At 39.5% G+C, this 19,163-nt stretch overlaps 1 protein-coding gene across 2 annotated transcripts in view; it reads left to right on the forward strand.

Moving 5' to 3' along the window:
• The window catches only part of LOC134358518 (secretory carrier-associated membrane protein 5), a 69,652-nt gene that overhangs the window by 32,801 nt on the left and 17,688 nt on the right, over nt 1-19,163 (forward strand). For both annotated transcript variants that reach the window (XM_063070824.1, XM_063070825.1), the window contains 2 exons: nt 8,803-8,959; nt 11,197-11,298. In XM_063070824.1, the coding sequence (XP_062926894.1) occupies nt 8,803-8,959; nt 11,197-11,298 (259 nt within the window). The remainder of the gene's footprint in view (nt 1-8,802; nt 8,960-11,196; nt 11,299-19,163) is intronic.

Here is a 19,163-nt window from a genome sequence, read left to right on the forward strand (position 1 = left end):
AGAACATACAAATGCCTTACAGACAGCAGTGGGAATTGAATGTGGAAGCTGGTGCTGTAATAGCATTGTGCTGTCATGCTACCATGCTGCTCTCATTTGCATGAAAGTCATATCCTTCTGTGCCTTGCCAACTTAAAAATATCTCTTAAAGATACTTTTTTTCTGTCTGATTCCAATGCCACTTCTGGCAACATGTTCCAGATATCAACCACTAATTCTAAAAATATATTCCCCACAGAGCCCCTTTAAATTTATACCCTCCCACTATAACAAACACAAAATCTGCAGATGCTGGAAGTTCAAAGCAACATGCACATAATGCTGGAGGAACTCAGCAATCCAGGTAGCATCAATGGAAAAGAGCAAACAGTCGACTTTTCATGCCTAGACCCTTTATCAGGTCTTGAAAAAGAGTATTGGTTGGAAACATGACTGTTTGTTCATTTCCATGGATGCTGCCCAGCCTGCTGAATTCCTCCAGCATTTTGTGTGTGTGTTGCTTCCCTTTCCCTTATTACATTTGCAGAAAATAACTGTGCTAGATTTTAGACTATTCACAACAAAATGGTGGAAAATGTGTCCCCATGTACTTTCAGGAGTATGAGCTAAAGCATTTGCAGTGAACATCACATTGCTAATGTACTGCAAAATTAAAAGATGCTTGAGATTTTTTTAAGTTTTCAGGGAATGCTTGATGGTAAATAGCCCATCAATGCAATCTAGAAGTTGAATTTTCTTCAATTGAATGTAGCCTCAGTGTTATAATATTTCAGCTTGGGAATATTAGCTATGTTGCTGAAAAGTTAGAAACAGATTTTGAAGAAGGCTAGATTCCTCTTGCTGCCTTAATTTACCTGGAGGATGTTCCATTTTAAGTGGCTTTTTATTCATAATATTTAAGTCCTTTTGAAAGAATACAGGATGTCAGGGTATTCCGTCTGGGTAGCCTCCAACCTGATGGCATGAACATTGACTTCTCAAACTTCCGCTAATGCCCCACCTTCCCCTCGTTCCCCATCCGTTATTTATTTATATACACACATTCTTTTTCTCTCTCTCCTTTTTCTCCCTCTGTCCCTCTCACTATACCCCTTGCCCATCCATCCTCTGGGCTTCCTCTCCTCCCCCTTTTCTTTCTCCCTAGACCTCCTGTCCCATGATCCTCTCACTATCCCTTTTGCCAATCAACTGTCCAGCTCTTGGCTCCATCCCTCCCCTCCTGTCTTCTCCTATCATTTCTGACCTCCCCTTCCCCCTCCCACTTTCAAATCTCTTACTAGCTCTTCTTTCAGTTGGTCCTGATGAAGGGTCTCAGCCCGAAACGTCGACTGTACCTCTTCTGTACCTCTTCCTAGAGATGCTGCCTGGCCTGCTGTGTTCACCAGCAACTTTTATGTGTGTTGCTAGGATGTCTTTGTGTATATTACCACTAGATGGCAGCATTTCAACATTTTCAGGAGCACTGCAAACCACTATCCATGGTTTGCAATAGCTGTGTTATTTTATTTATTTAGTGATGCAGTGCAGAGTAGGTCCTTCCAGCCTTTTCAGCTATGCTGCCCCAGCAACCCCCAAAAAACCTGATTTAACCCAAGACAATTTGCAATGACCAATTAACCTACCCGATTTGTCTTTGGACTGTGGGAGGAATCTGGAGGACCCAGAGGAAACCCACACATTCCACAGAGAGGACATACAAACTACCTGCAGATCTCTGAACTTTGGAACTTGTCAAGCTGTAATAGCATCACGCCAACTGATTCAAGTCAAAACTCTGCTTTAAATATCAATACTTTGATTTTCAGCTGTCTTAACTGTCAATATTACTTTTAATTTTATAAATGTTGTTTAAACTATAATTTATTATAAACAGTATATACAGTACCTTGAAAAAGTATTCAACCCACAACTCTTTGTTCACAAGTGTTACAACTAGGGATTTTGATCAATTTAACTGAGAATTTTTACTTGTGAATCACATGCTCCTTTTTCACAGTAGAACCCAAAAAACAGGGAAAATTGTAAAGCATGAAAACTGAAAATTCAATAACTAAAATGTCAGTTCAAAAGCATTCACCCCCCACCCCCCCTTTGCTCAGTACTTAGTTGAACCACCTCTCACACCTATTACAGGCAGCAGTCTTTTTAGATAAGTCTCTATTAGCTTTGAAGTAAGATTCACCTATTCCTCCTTGAAAAATTGTTCAAGCTGTGCCAGGTTAGTTGGGCAGTGGCAGTGGACAGCAGTTTTAATCTTGCAAGAGATGTTCAGTCGGGTTAAAGTCAGGACTCTCACTGGGCCATTCAAGGACATCAGTTTTCTTCATTTAAAGCCACTCCATGGTGGTTCTGGCATTGTGCTTTGGGACATTGCCTTTCTAAAAGACGAACTCCGTCCCCAGTTTAAGCTTTCTGACAGAGGCTAGCAGGTTTTTAATCCAGGGTCTCTCTTTTATTTAGCAGCATTCGTCTTCCCAATAATCCTGGCCTGATTTTCAATCCCTGATGCTGAAAAGCATCCCTATAACATGATGTTACCACCACCATGCTTTACATTAGGGATGCTGTTTCCTGGCTGATTGCATGGTATTAGATTTGCACTACATGTACCATTTAGTGTTGAGACCAAAAAGTTCCACTTTAGTTTTATCTGACCACATGACCTTTTACATCTTTATAGTATCTTCTAATGCTTTGCAGAGTCTTTATGAGCAGGGCTTCTTCCTTGCCACTCTTCCATAAATGCTGTTTGTGCAAAGTCTTGGAGATTATGGAGCCATGAGCTTCATCTCCAGTTGCAGCCACTGATTTCTGCAGCTCACTCAGAATGACTGTTGGTGTCACAGTAGCCTCTCTTTCAAGTGCCATTGTTCACGACTAGGTTTAGAGGGGCAACCTGATCTAGGCAGTGTGGCTGTGCTTTCATATTTTTTTCCACTTTTTCCTGATAGATTGCACTGAGCTGAGGTATATTCTGAGCCTTTGAGATGTACTTGTACCCTTCCCTATATTTGTGCTTTTCTATTATTTCTCTGAATTGACCTGAATGTTCTTTTGCCTTCATTTTGGTTTTGCCTGATGAAAATCTATCGTACTGTTGGGACTTGGGGGGTGGGGGGGTATTTACAGTATTCTTATGAATTCATTGAAAGTAAGCGATCCTCCAATTTTCTACATCAACAAATTGGGTGAGTTGGTAAGGTAATATACTACTTCTGAGGAAACCTAGCATAGTAATTACAAAGGGGATAAATACTCTTTCAGCCTCAGGATTTTGTTTTTTTAATTTTTAGTAAATTGTTGACAGGTTTTGGATTTTTTCTTTCCATTTGATATGATGCACAATGTTTTGTATATTGGCTAAACAAAAATCTTACTTCGATATATATTAAACTTAGAAAGTGAGACAGTGAAATGTGGAAATAGTTGTGGGGGCTGAATACTTTTTCAAGGCATTATATATTAAAAACATTAATTTAATAAACAATATTTATTGCAGCCAAAGCATACCTTTTACCTTCTCCAACTAATCTTGCTGGCCTCATGTTCAGCCTCAGTCCTTTTCATTCCTTTTATTGCTGGTTTTGCCCTGAGCAGTTCAATCCCTACTGCCTTGAATTCTTCTGTAGGTTCCCTCCTCCACTCTTCCTCTCCACCACACATCCACTGCCACCTCCCAGGTAGAACGAAACAAGGCTCAGGCTCAGAGTTGGTTATGCTGGCGATTTAAAATACAGCACAGCTGAGGCTAAATAATTGGAAGTATCTAGAGCAGCCTGCAAGTGGCAGTGTTGGATAGTTGAGTGGTTGAAAGGTATTGTATGCATCTGCACATACCAGTTAGTTTGAGATCAAAAGAGTGGTGAATACAGGATTATAAAAGCAGCAAGATTATGATGCAGATAGCTTAGATTTTGTCTACTTTCATGTCCTGAACAATGCACTGAGTGAATACAAATCCAGGCCCTTTGTGATGCACTGCATGGTTAGCCATCAACCTAAGGAAGCTGCTCATTTAATGTTGGCATTGATGTATTACTGATTTAATTAATTTCTCAGATCTTAGTGTATGTGTGGAGCTTAATTTAAGTGGGAGTGCAAAATTCATACACTCTTCTCATGAGCCAATAAATAGAGATGATTATACATACTCTTTTCATAATTGCTTTCCCCCATCACTTGGTCGATTACTTGGTAATCTACAATCTACACAGATTACTGATATATCTGTGCAAAATAATATTTAATATGGTTATTGAACAAACATTTCATGGGGATTAGTTATTTCAGATTAATAATATGGAATTCATTGAATAGACTGTTATGAAGTATTGGACTGATTAAATGCAAAATTTATAAAAATGTTTTCACAAGCATATTTCTAATGATTCCTTTAAGGGTGTTGTAACAATGTTTACTGTGTTGTTGTGCCTGATCTGTTTAATCATACCGACTTGCTAACAAATAGTGTTACTGTTATGCATGGAGGTCAGCTGTTAAATCCTGCTTATTGTTTCAAATAATTCCAAGGAATTCAATTGTGTACATTAATATTACCAGTGTAATTCCTTGAATTTTATTATAAGGAAATGGAACGGAAGTTCATCAGCTGACCCATGGAGCCAGTGTAATTTCTTGGGTGCAATCCCATTATTCCCAATCCTCCTTTTTCTTATTACATTATATCGCTCCTCTCTCACATACTCAGGGGCCCCGCTTTGATTTTCAATAGAACAAAGTGATTCATCATTGCTCTGGTGAATGCGCTCTGCAGCATCCATGCTCGGTTTCTGTGACCTACAATGCGATATGCTTGGCCTCAGCAAGTTTCCAGGCTGATGATCCCAAGGGTTTCCTACAAGGCAGTTTCAATTAGAACTCACACAAGGTTGACAGGGCATCTGATCCCTTGAACTGGTGAGTCCTCTCATTGTTGAGTCGATTACCAGAGGATGCAAGTTTAAAGTCAACACAATGGGAAGAATTGAGAGTTTGGGGAGTTGCTTTAAAGAATGCAATCATGATGACCTGTTGGTGAAAAGAAAACTCAGAGAATTTAAAATGAAAGTGTATTAATATTTTGGAGAAGAAAAATGTTTACAAAGATATGACTTCGTTGTGAGTTCTTTCAAAGTTAACAATGGGTACAAAAAACACACAACTCTTGGTTCTGTGACATCTTGGGAAACTGATAAGCCACATTTCCAACAGGGTTGAGCACACCACTTGTAAACACCAACTTTACAAAATATCAGGCTAGTTTTTATTCTCTTGGGTAGAAATGCATGTTTTTTTTTAAGAATTTCAACAAAGACCTCTAAACTGCAACACTATTCTTTAGTATGAAATCACTGTCATTCATAAAAGTGGCTGGAAAAGTGCTGATATTCACAGCACGTGGGAAAACCACTGGCTTAAGAAATACACATAGCAGTTATGCCCTGCTGGAGTTGGGCATTTTAACATAATTTAAATCCTTAAAGTATCAATATGCTTTATCTGTATTCTTAACTATGCACTCTTCATTTCTTCAAGTGCAAGCTTCATTCAATGCTGTAAGTCTTATAAATGAGGATGAATAGGTAAATAAAATATATCATGGAAGCTGTGTTCTGGTTCTTGATCCCTGTGTGCCTGTGCTGAGCTTATAGGTTTTTTTACAATGACTGCTAGCTTTTTAAATAATCTCAATAATTATTTTAAATAACACAGGAGGGGATTGAGGTGGTTCAATTGGTAGGAATGAGCAACTCCTTCAAGAGCTCTAAATGCTGTTACAGATGTGTGCTTAATATTTACTAAAGTCCTAATGTGTCTAAAGGTTAAAATCACAGATTAGTAGTTTAACACCTGCTTTGTTGGGTTGTTTAAAAATTGAATAATGTTATTTCATGAATTGCTTAAGCCATTATACATTGCATGGTTAGATAATTCACAAACAAAAGTTTGTATACATAGTCATAAAGTCATACAGTACTACAACAGGGGGAAAGGCCCCTCGGCCCATCTAATCTGTGCCAAACTATTATTCTGCCAAATCCCATCAACCTGCTCCCATAGCCCCCGATAACTTTTCCAATAACATACCTAAATTTCTTATGAGCTGTTGAGATCGAACCCACATCCACCGCTTCTGCTGGGTTCATTCCACACTCTCACCATCCTTTGAGTGAAGAACTTTCCTTTCATATTCGCCTTAAATTATTTCACCTTTCACCCTTAACCCATTACCTCTAGTTCTAGTCTCACCCAACCTCAGCGGAAGAGTCTTGGGCTGAAACATCAACTGTTTATTCATTTCCATAGATACCGCCTGACCTGCTGAGTTCTTCTAGCATTTGTGTGTGTTACTCAATGGAAAAAGCCTACTTCCATCTACCCTATCGATCATTCACTCGTTATGTGCGTATGATGTGGGCCTATCATATACAAAATTATATAAAATCTCCCCTCATTCTCTTGCATTCTAGGGAACAGAGTCCTGATCTATTCAACCTTTCCATTTAACTCAAGGTTCTCAAGACCAGTCAACAGCCTTGTAAATGTTCTCTGTACTCTTTCAATTTTATTGATATCTGCCAAAACTGCACAAGATAGTCCAAATTAGGCCTCGCTAGCATCTTGTACAACATCAACATAACATTCCAGCTCCTGTACTCATTAGTTTGGAGACCAATATGCCAAAAGCTCTCTTTTATGACCCTTCCTGCCTGTGCAAAAATATCTCTTGCATTTATGTGGATTAAAGAGTGTGTTCTTTGTGGTATTTGTTCAGTACAAATAGCAATTTGAACTCTCTCATTGCATGTGGGCATCACTGGCAAGGCCAGAATTTAATACCAAACTGCAATCAGGGAAAACAACAATTGATATTATGATGATAGACCAATAGATGGCAGTCTACCAATATCTTCACAACCTGTACCAGGTAATCTGTGTCAAAATGATATTCCTAAATAAGATGGCATAGCTCCACTCTTACAATATTCACTGAGAAAAAGGAAGTAATTTCTCCACACTATTGTAGGAGTGTAGCCTAGCTTCCATCAGGGAAACCACATCCTGAATATGTAACCTACATTCAGTAATTTTAAATTCAAATAGACCTGCATCCTCATTTATGTCTATGTTTGCCTCTCTTGATTTGGTGATAGAATTATAGAAGTTTACATCATAGAAAGAGACCTTTCACCCATCATGTTCATGCTATTTTGGCAGGGCTGGCTTCGTGACTCTCATCTTCAGGATGTGTCCCTTGGCTCCAGAGAGGTCTTTCACCTCTTTTAAGGGTCTTTGTTTTCTGCACCAGAACTCTTCTCTGATATAATGCTATAGTGTGTCCACAACTCTTTTAATGTAAAGCTAATTATCTGGGGAGCAATATCTATAGCTTTTGATACCAGAGCTGCCCTTGGTATCACTCCTCTAGGATCTGTAGCATCGTTTCACTTGCAGGTATTAATAAGGAAGCGGTGTACGATCGCTGTAGCAACTAATAAGTCAAACAATAAGAAGCTGTCAAACTTTCCATTTACATTTTAAGGAACATATTACACTTGAACAACAACGTTTCTGGAGACCATAAACTTGGCCACTGATCATTTGGACACTTTGCCCTATTGTAAGGCTGACATAATTTCTAGTGTTCGAACGACAAATTGGCTTTACCCTGGGGATCCTTCTCTGTGTCTGGGCTATCTCCTATCTTGTGTCAATGACTTCCTAGTTATTGTTGGAGACAGCGTTCCACTGATTTAATATCAATTATAATGCTTGTGGCCATCTGGTACATTGTTTCTATGAACGTATTGTTACGTCGGAAGAATTGAGCAGTGTACCATAATCATGCAGAAAGTTGTAGGATGATCTGACTGGTCCACTTGTAGGTTCCTATGTTGCAATCATATTGCTGTTTCCATGGTCACCACACTTTTCCTTACTGTGATAAAGCCCAAAGTCAAGTTAAAGCATTGTTCTATGATCTTAGATTTCATATGGAGAAATCTTCAAATAATTAAAGTGCCACTCTCCAGGTTAACTCCATTGTGTGATTGCTTTTAAGCCATCATGTCATGTTCAGCTAATGTTCTGGTTGATAAACTGTAATATCCTGATACTCCTGTTCTCATATGTCAAATGGCAATTTGTCTCTCACAGAGATGCAGTAGTGAGACTGTAGTGTGTGGAAGGGGTTGTCACTTTTATGGAAGAGATAGAGGGACTTGATTAGTTGGCATAGTGTCAGCAATGGGTACAGTGGTGGAGATCCTAGGACCTTGAGTTGGTAAATGTAGTAGATGTTGTGCTCAACATGTTGCCATATGTAGGTATCTTGTTTCATTTTAGAGAGGCAGCACAGTAACAGGAGCTTCTGGCTGAACGAGCCCATGCCACCCAATTACATCTGTGTGACCAATGAGCCTACTAACCTGCACATCTTTGGAACGTGGGAGGAAACCAGAGCACCCGGAAGAAACCCAAGTTGGTCACAAGGATAATGTATAAACACCTTACAGAAAGTGGTAGGCTTAAACCTGGGTCACTGGTACTAAAATAGTATTAGTCTAACCACAATACTACTTTGACACTCTTAGATATGTGGAGATCAGGTTGCAGTTACATGTACAATCGTTGACTAGTGTCAGAGCATTCCTGTTTTGTATAAATTGAGTTCTTGGGATTTGGTCATGTCTCTTGTTAACTGACTCACTCTAATACCCATGGAAATGCTGACCTCCATGTTAGTGTTGCCTGCAGCATGTGACTCATGGCTGTTGTGTGCTACTTGATGCTTTATTGCAGTGAACAGCATCACACTTGCAGTGAATCTGATTGGCTGCCTAGCTTGGTTGATTGGAGGAGGAGGAGCTGTCAACTTTGGACTGGCCTTTCTCTGGCTGATACTGTTCACACCATGCTCCTATGTTTGCTGGTTTAGACCAATCTACAAGGCCTTCAAGTAAGTATTCAAACATCATTCAATTTCCTCAGCTCCCTTCACATGGGTGAGAAGATTCAAACATTTTATCATCAAATCATAAATTATTCGGGCTTTTTGGACCAGGCTGTCACATCTCCATTTGGAAGAACATCAAAAATAAATGCTTTTCATTTGGATGTTCTACCATTTCAAGTTTCTAATTATGCTCAAGTAAAGTTAAATTTTTGTCCTTTTCAACTAGTAGTTTGGTTTTCCGTTTTTTTTTCTTTTATAGTAATTGCATATGTTTCCATTGTTTGTCCAAATTGCATCCAAGTAGTTGTTCACCACTTTAGTATAATGAATCCTGAAAATTGGTACCCTTGGGCTAAAATAGAACCATATTCATTTTCGACAAACCAGTTTTCTGAATGCTTTAGTTGAAGACTTTTGAGGAGGTTTAGATAGAGCAAGACTTGCCACAACTGGTGAGTTTTCCTTGAAGAGTAGAAAGGATAGATTTGAGTATCTTGTATGTACAAGACATGCAGGGGTATGAAGTGCTTTGCCAGAATTGGAACTCAAATCCAAATCTGTAATTTCATGTTTAAGAGTGGATCAATTTTTGAAGAAAGATTAGAAAAGTATAGGTGAACAGACTGGTCTTCCCCTGTTCTTTCCAGTCCTGTAGAAGGATTTTGTTCCAAAATGTCGACTATTTATTCATCTCCATACATAATGCCTAATCTTCTGAGTTCCTGCAGCATTTTGTATGTGTTGAGACTGTGTAGCTTATTATTTTTAGTGCAGTGCAATGGGGAAACAACTGCCCTCAATGCTGTAAAAACCAATAGTTATGTAGGTTAGCAGCATCACAAATAAGAGATGACCTGTCTTCAGGAGTTTGCAGTGATATTCTCCCTGGGAAGCATCTGGGCAATTTGAAGATCGCAAGATTAATGAACTGCAGCATAAATTTCCAGTATTCAAAATCGCTAACTGAGACTTTGCACTTGGATCCGCATGTAATTGTGCATGACTTAATATAGAAACAGAAATAGTTAAACTACTTAATTTGGGTATGAAACAGACTGTTATTTTGAGAGTTACCCACATGGAATGAACGGAGCCAGTGGAAAATAACCATATTACTCGCTTGACTAAATTAGTTTTCACTGTAATAATTATTGAAGCTGCCTTGACTTTGGGGCTTCAAATGCATGTCTAGCCTTATTGCTTCATGTTTCCATTTCCATTTTTATTTGGCCGAGGACATACAATTCTACCATAATTGAAACACATTTATCTTATCTCGGGTCATGCAGTAGGATTATTTCTTTGCTGGAAATTGTGTTTTGGAGATGCAGTTTGTTTGCCAGAATTGATGCTGATGGCACACTAACTCCAATGCCAAAAAATGCCAGATGTCCTCATCTCAATGCAGACGTTCATTGCAAAAAAAAAGAATCAATATTTAAAATGTCTAAAACCATTTTTTCCCTCACAAGCAGTGAGCAGTTTTAAACCCTGCTCTTTGCTTATTTTCCCCTAACACTGTCATTTCTATCCCAGGCAATTCACTTAGTTCTCATTAGTTCTGCTGTTTGAGGGATTGTCATCATAGCTTTTGCAATATTCCCATCCCCATTACCCTTTTTCCCCCTTCAAAAGTCAAACTGGAATACACACTACTCCATCTGAACTAGTTGCTGGTGTTTTTTTTTTGTTCTGCTTTGAAAATGATCATTTTAATGTATTTCAGAACCATGTTAGATCACTCTTAATTTGAAAAAAAAATTGTGAGAAGGGCAATTTGCACTAAATCAACATGAACTCAGTTTCACCTCTAAGGAATACCATATTTTGAAAAAATACTCGATGTAAGGCTATTGGGTTTTGTTCTTACAATCGTTGCTTTTATCAGAAAAAAGACTTGGTAAATCTCTTTTCATGATAAAAGTTTAATTGCTATTTTGCATTTATTATTTAACCAGTTCTGTTGTAGGGCATTTTAAAAGCAAACATTGAGGTGAACATTGACAGTGTACAGTTTGAATTTTGAACTGTATTTTTGCTCGGTTTTCGGCCATTCATGACGAGTGCTGTGAGATTTTGATTTTATTTCAAATGGGTATTTAAAGTTTTGTGCAGATCCTCTGATACAGCTATTTTATGTGGGTGGTGGGTGTATATGGAATGTTTTAATCGTAAGGTTGTTAACACTGGTAATTGCTAATTGTCTGAAAATGTCCTCTGTCATCTGTTCGCACTTTTAGGTCAGATAGTTCGTTCAATTTTATGGCATTCTTTTTTACATTCATGGCCCAGCTGGTGATCAGCATTATTCAAGCAGTAGGAATTCCTGGCTGGGGAGTCTGGTAAGGATTACTTTTTTCATTCCATGTGGAACAGTAACGAATTGGTTATTGCTGCCATTCACTTGAAATTGTATTAAATGAGAAGTGGGATCAGTCAAAGGGGTCCATTCAGAGAGAAGCAACCAGTGATGTATAACTACAATGTCAAGCCCAACTTTTAATATACTAATGTTTTGAGGTTGCTATCCAGGTGGATTTTACTTTTATGTGACAAAGGATTTTGATTTACAGACTCCACTGTACATCTGTCTTTTTGATCCCACTCTTTGCAAGTTCCACTTCCAATACTGTTTTCAGAGTGAAAAGGCAGAGATAGAAGTCAGGTGAGAGTGAGGGTTCAGGGTGAACTTTCCCAAAGTTCCTGACAACATTTCAGGGAGTAGAGTTGCTGCCTCACAGCTCTGGTGATCTGCAGCAAACCAAAGGACATAAGAGACTGGAACACCCAGTTAATAGGTGATTGACTGCTGTAAGTTGCCTCTAGTGTGGAAGTGATTGGTAGAATCTAGAATCTAGGGGATTGTTAGTGGGAATATGGGGAGAATAAAATGGGATATGTGCAAATGAGTGCTTGATGGTCTACCTGGATTTGGTGAGCTGAAGGGATTAGTTCCTTGCTCTGACTCTAAATTCACCGATTTCTTAAAGTATTTTTACAGCAATGCTTATGCCAACCATATCGTACTCAACACCTTGGCTAATGAAGGAAGGCATTCCAACTGCCTTTATCATTACCCATCTATCAGACTCCTAGAGCTATGGACTTGCACCCCGAGGCCTCACTGTACATCAACACTCCTAAAATACGCGCAATTTACTCGGGTATGCCCTACCAGAATTTGACTTCCTAAAATGCTTTACTTCCTGTTTGTCTGGATTAAATTTCATCTGCCACCACTTTGCCCAAATTTCCAGCTGATTTCTGTCCCACAACTATCATCAGTTTTTGTGTTGTCTTAAAAATTTACTGAGCATACCAACCAGGTCAGATATTACAAACAACAAAGGCTACAACACTGATCCCTGCAATGCACCACTTGTTACATGTTTCTAGTCAGGAAAAACACATTTTGACCATTATCTTCTACCTCCTATCACCAAGTCAGTTTTGGATCCATCATGCTTCAGATTTCTTGTGCTTTAATCTTTCAGAACAGCCTACAATATGGCACCTTGTCAAACGACTGAAAGCCCACATAAACCGCATCTACTGTTCTGCCTTCATTAAATTGTGAATAAACTAGTGGTAAAATGCCAAACTGCAACCTCTGGGAGCTGATGAACCAGCTATGATCTATTTTGAGAATTTTTTTTGGTAGTTTCTGCTGATTTGCAGTTTGCTAGAGGACTGTCCTAGAGGCTTTTGATGCCTGTTGCCATTGCTATCTTTTTGTCAATGTGGGAAGAATAAAGTATAATGTATGAAGAGTTATTGCTGTTCAATCTTCATATTCAGCGATAAAGGAAAAAAGTCTGTAAATGCTGGAAATCTGGACTAAACTCAGCAAGCCAGAAACATCTCTGGAGAGAAACGTGAACATTTACTTTCCCAGATGCTGCTTGGTCTGCTGAATTTTTCCAGCATTTTATATTATTGTATACTACAAAGTGTTGGATTTTTAGCTTTTTGCCTTTTGGCGTTTGAAGGATGCATAAGCTGCAGTTATTGTGAACTTTTTACAATAGTCTAGGTTTTTTAAAAAAAACATGAGAAGTCCCAGCAGCATAACATTTCAAATTCATTAACTGTAAAGCATTTTGTTAAAGTATTTGACTCTAAATTTATTATCTTGGATCTAATGACAGCTATATATTTAACCCACTGAAATTCAGCTGTATGAACAGCATTTTAATAATTAAATGCATTTAAATATTAATATTCGCTGCAAGTTAATTTGGCCTGTTTGATTTGTACTGCTTTCTGAAGGAATTAAATAATGTGCAGACTGCAGTAAATTTAATTTATATTAATAAGAAACTCTAAAAGGTATCATAACTCACAAGTACAACCTGGATTCTTTCAGAGTTTAGTGTATTTATATTAACATGATTGAGTTAATGTAGTGTATCACGATGCATAGATGTGCATTTAAGTTCATTTTAAAAAGAGTGGGAACAAACATGTATACATCAGAATTGTAATTCTTTCCAATTTCTTCCAAACAATTGCCAAGCATATTATTGGAAAAATAATCTCCAAGCAGCAAAATAGCATTAATGAGTGAGACGTCAAAAGTTCCGATATGTGAAACTCCTGGTTACTGGGATGATCATTTGATGTGTATCATGTACTATATGATTGTAACTACTGAATCATTCACCTTATTTCCAATATTTTATAGTGTTCCCTTGAGTATCAGTGTTCTCTATCAAAAACCTTATTTAGGAAGACCGAGGGGGAGCTTTGGAGAGTACCATTGATATAATTTAAAGGCTTGTCTAATGTGAATGTGGTTTTCTTGATAGCAAAGTCATGCGTGTCATTATTTTGTTTGCACAGTAATAAAACATACAGTGAGTCTTGCATCAGTTTTGAGATGCTTCCTTGAAAGTTGGTAAATATTGATTGAAGGTGCCTTTGTTAACTGTACATTGATTAGAACTCCAGTTTAAAACACAGGAGATTGACGAGAGAGAATGCTGGCTTCTGATATTACAGCCAATGAGGTACAGCTCCCTTTCCCATTTTCCCTTAATTTTTCTCCATCACAGTAAGATAGGGGTAATATCTCATGTTTATTTGACCCATTAACACAGTGTGTGGTGAGGAGGCAGAAGAAAATTAGAATCATAAATTCCTGGTGGGTTCAATTTGCACATAACACATCTCATTTCTAACCTAGCCAACATGGAACTGAAGGTGGTGAAAATCAGCTGAGACAAATGAGTTTTTGGATTCCTTTTGATCATACACCCTCATAGTATAACTGGAAAACTTCAGAATCAGTTTTAAAGTATACTCTGCAGATTTTTAGGGAAAAAAATCTTTGTAGGGCATCTATAATTCATGTTATGCTTGATTTAGCAAAAAAACTGTATTCCAACTTGTGAAAATAGATTTTTAACTTTATTTTTTGACAGTGTGACAAAAACATTGTTTGATTTGTTAACTGTGCATTAATGTTGGTGATCTGCAAAGTTGTGCAATAAAATCTTGTGCCTTTTATATCCCCAATGAGTATACACAATTGTCAAGCAAGCATAGGTCTTCAATCCACTCTGTTTTTCTGCCAGCAAACATCAAAAAGATTCTTGATGGCCCAGTAATTGTCATACGGTTACTATGGAGATCTGCCAAACATCTGCTTTTCAAGCCGTTTCTTTTGAGCATGGAAAATGGGTCAAATGTGAAAGAAATATTAAAGAATGACTTGCATTTATAAAGCACCTTTCAAGACCTCTGAGATATCCCAAAGTACTTTATGGCCAAATAAGTACATTATGAGATGTAGTTATTTTTCTGATGTACAAAGCATTGCAGGCAATCTTTGAAAAGCAAGATTCCAAAGTAAAATATAAAAATAGATTCTTTAAATAAGGTTGGCTTAAAAATAAATACTAGTTCTAATAATGGATTATCAACAGGGAGTCTGAAGACTGGCACTCAGTGATTCAGAATCAATTTCTCCTCTGCCACCAGAGAGGTCTGTGAACCCGGAGCACTATCTTGTTATTCTCTTTTTTTTTTGCACTATTTATCTTTGTAATTTCTAGTCATTTTGCACTGTAATGAAACAAATTTGACATTTAAGTTAGTGAAAATAAATCTGACTCAGTTCTTCAGAGTAGTTCTTTGAAGCCTTGTATAATCACTTGGGACCAGATAAGATTTCAAATCTTCAATGTAAGGTGGAAGCAGTGATGGTGCAAAGGTCCCTAAGTTGATGCTGAAGCTTTTGATGCCCACAAACCTGACTCCAAGGCAAATATGTTATCAGCTGAGCAGTGATGATGCTGCTGATGTATTTAAGAGATTCGTCAATATTAGATTATGAGGACACTCAGTCCTCGTTTATTGTTATTTAGAAGTGCGTGCATTAAGAAATGATACAATGTTCCTTCAGTATGATATCACAGAAACACAGGACAAACCAAGACTAAAACTGACAAAACCCACATAATTATAACATATAGTTACAACATAGAAACATGGAAAATAGGTGCAGGAGTAGGCCATTTGGTCCTTCGAGCCTGCACCACCATTCAGTGTGATCATGGCTGATCATCCAACTCAGAACCCTGTACCTGCCTTCTCTCCATACCTACTGATCCCTTTAGCCACAAGGGCCATATCTAACTCCCTCTTAAATATAGCCAATGAACTGGCCTCAACTGTTTCCTGTGGCAGAGTATTCCACAGATTTACCACTCTCTATGTGAAGAAGTTTTTCCTCATCTCGGTCCTAAAAGGCTTCCCCTTTATCCTTAAACTGTGACCCCTCGTTCTGGACTGCCCCAACATCAGGAGTAATCTTCCTGCATCTAGCCTGTCCAATCCCTTTAGAATTTTATACGTTGCAATAAGATCCCCCCTCAATCTTCTAAATTCCAGCGAGTATAAGCCTAGTTGATCCAGTCTTTCTTCATATGAAAGTCCTGCCATTCCAGGAATCAATCTGGTGAACCTTCTTTGTACTCCCTCTATGGCAGGAATGTCTTTCCTCAGATTAGGGGACCAAAACTGCACACAATACTCCAGGTGTGGTCTCACCAAGGCCTTGTACAACTGCAGTAGAACCTCCCTGCTCCTGTACTCGAATCCTCTTGCTATGAATGCCAGCATACCATTTGCCTTTTTCACCCTCTACTGTACCTACATGCCCACTTTCAATGACTGGTGTACAATGACACCCAGGTCTCGTTGCACCTCCCCTTTTCCTAATCGGCCACCATTCAGATAATAATCTGCTTTCCTGTTTTTGCCACCAAAGTGGATAACCTCACATTTATCCACATTAAATTGCATCTGCCATGAATTTGCCCACTCACCTAACCTATCCAAGTCACCCTGCATCCTCTTAGCATCCTGCTCACAGCTAACACTGCCGCCCAACTTCGTGTCATCTGCAAACTTGGAGGTGCTGCATTTAATTCCCTCGTCTAAGTCATTAATATATATTGTAAACAACTGGGATCCCAGCACTGAGCCTTGCGGTACCCCACTAGTCACTGCCTGCCATTCTGAAAAGGTCCAGTTTATTCCCAGTCTTTGCTTCCTGTCTGCCAACCAATTCTCTATCCACATCAGTACTATACCCCCAATACTGTGTGCTTTAAGTTTGCACACTAATCTCCTTTGTGGGACCTTGTCAAAAGCCTTTTGAAAATCCAAATATACCACATCCACTGATTCTCCCCTATCCACTCTAGTAGTTACATCCTCAAAAAATTCTGAGATTCGCCAGACATGATTTTCCTTTCACAAATCCATACTGACTTTGTCCGATGATTTCACCGCTTTTCAAATGTGCTGTTATCACATCTTTGATAACTGACTCTAGCATTTTCCCCACCACCAATATTAGGCTTACCGGTCTATAATTCCCCAGTTTCTCTCTCTCTCCTTTTTTAAAAAGCGGGGTTACATTAGCCACCCTCTAATCCTCAGGAACTAATCCAGGATCTAAAGAATTTTGAAAAATTATCACTAATGCATCCACTATTTCTTGGGCTACTTCCTTAAGCACTCTGGGATGCAGACCATCTGGCCCTGGGGATTTATCTGCCTTTAATCCCTTCAATTTACCTAACACCACTTCCCTACTAACATGTATTTTCCTCAGTTCCTCCATCTCACTAGACCCTCGGTCCCCTACTATTTCTGGAAGATTATTTATGTCCTCCTTAGTGAAGACCGAACCAAAGTAGTTATTCAATTGGTCTGCCATGTCCTTGTTCCCCATGATCAATTCACCTGTTTTTGACTGTAAGGGACCTACATTTGTCTTAACCATCTTTTTTCTTTTCACATATCTATAAAAGCTTTTACAGTCAGTTTTTATGTTCCCTGCCAGCTTTCTCTCTTAATCTTTTTTCCCTTTCCTAATTAAGCCCTTTGTCCTTCTCTGCTGGACTCTGAATTTCTTGCAATCCTCAGGTGTGCTGCTTTTTCTGGCTAATTCGTATGTTTCTTCTTTGGAATTGATACTATCTCTGATTTCCCTTGTCAGCCACGGGTGCACTACCTTCCCTGGTTTATTCTTTTGCCAAATTGGGATGAACAGTTGTTGGAGTTCATCCATGCGATCTTTAAATGCTTGCCATTGCATATCCATCGTCAACCCTTTAAGTATCATTTGCCAGTCTACCTTAGCTAATTCATGTCTCACACCTTCAAAGTTACCCTTCTTTAAGTTCAGAACCTTTGTTTCTGAATTAACTATGTCACTCTCCATCTTAATGAAGAATTCCACCATATTATGGTCACTCTTACCCAAGGGGCCTCACACGATAAGATTGCTCTTTCCTCATTGCTCAATACCCGGTCCAGAATGGCCTGCTCTCTAGTTGGTTCCTCGACATGTTGGTTCAGAAAACCATCCCGCATACATTCCAAGAAATCTTCTTCCTCAGCACCCTTACCAATTTGATTCACCCAATCTATATGTAGATTGAAGTTGCCCATTATAACTGCTGTTCCTTTATTGCATACATTTCTAATTTCCTGTTTAATGCCATCCCCAACCTCACTACTACTGTTAGGTGGCCTGTACACAACTCCCACCAGCGTTTTCTGCCCCTTAGTGTTATGCAGCTGTACCCATATCGATTCCACATCGTCCAGGCTAATGTTCTTCCTTTCTATTGCGTTAATCTCCTCTCTAACCAGCAACGCTACCTCACCTCCTTTTCTTTCATGTCAGAGACATCCTTGACCCTTGCACCAGGGAGGCAACATGCCCTCCTGGAGTCTCGTTTGCGGCCGCAGAAACACCTATCTATTCCCCTTAGAATCGAATCCCCAATCACTATAGCTCTCACACTCCTTTTCCTTCCCTCCTGTGCAGCAGAGCCACCCATGGTGCCATGAACTCGGCTGCTGCTGCCTTCCCCTGATGAGGCATCTCCCCCAACAGTATCCAAAACAGTATATCTGTTTAGGAGGGAGATGACCTCAGGGGACTCCTGCACTACCTGCCTACTGCTATGCTGTCTAGTGGCCACCCATTCCCTTTCTGCCTGTGTAGCCTTTACCTGCGGTGTGGCCAACTCAACTGAACGTGCTATTCACTACTTTCTCAGCATCGCAGATGCTCCAGTATGAATTTAATCGCAACTCCAGCAGGTCAATGCGGTCTGCCAGAAGCTGCAGCTGGACACATTTCCTGCATACGTAGTCGTCAGGGACACTGGAAGTATCCCTGATTTCCCGCATGCTGCAGGATGAGCAAACCACGGGGCCGATCACAGCTGTCATGACCTACCCAATACGTTGCCTCAACTTTTGAAATGTGCAGGTGGAATGTTGTAGACTGCCTCGGGAGTGGTATGGGCCTCACTGGGAGCAAGCTCCTCCTCAGTCTCTCCTCACTTCATCCAAAGCCCGCAGAGCCAAAGCCCTTTCACTCTGCTACCACTCACTCCGCTGCCCGCTGGATAGGGAGGTCCTCTTTTTTAAACACTCGGCGCTCACCCGGCTGACGTCACGCGTCTGCGCAGTGGTGCCACTCTTTCCTTCGGAGTTGTTAAAACAACTATTGCTACTGCCCTAGCTTACTTAATGAGCTACAGACTCGCTGCCTTCCTTGCTTCCAATAAAATACCGCTGCAGACCGTTCTCCTTTTAAAGGAACTTACCCGGCCTTACCTCACTTGGAGTGAAGCTTGTCCTCAGCCTCTGCTCGCTGAAGCGTCTCGAGACAAAG

The sequence above is a fragment of the Mobula hypostoma genome, chromosome 18, assembly GCF_963921235.1.
Source record: "Mobula hypostoma chromosome 18, sMobHyp1.1, whole genome shotgun sequence".
Classification (NCBI taxonomy): domain Eukaryota; kingdom Metazoa; phylum Chordata; class Chondrichthyes; order Myliobatiformes; family Myliobatidae; genus Mobula; species Mobula hypostoma.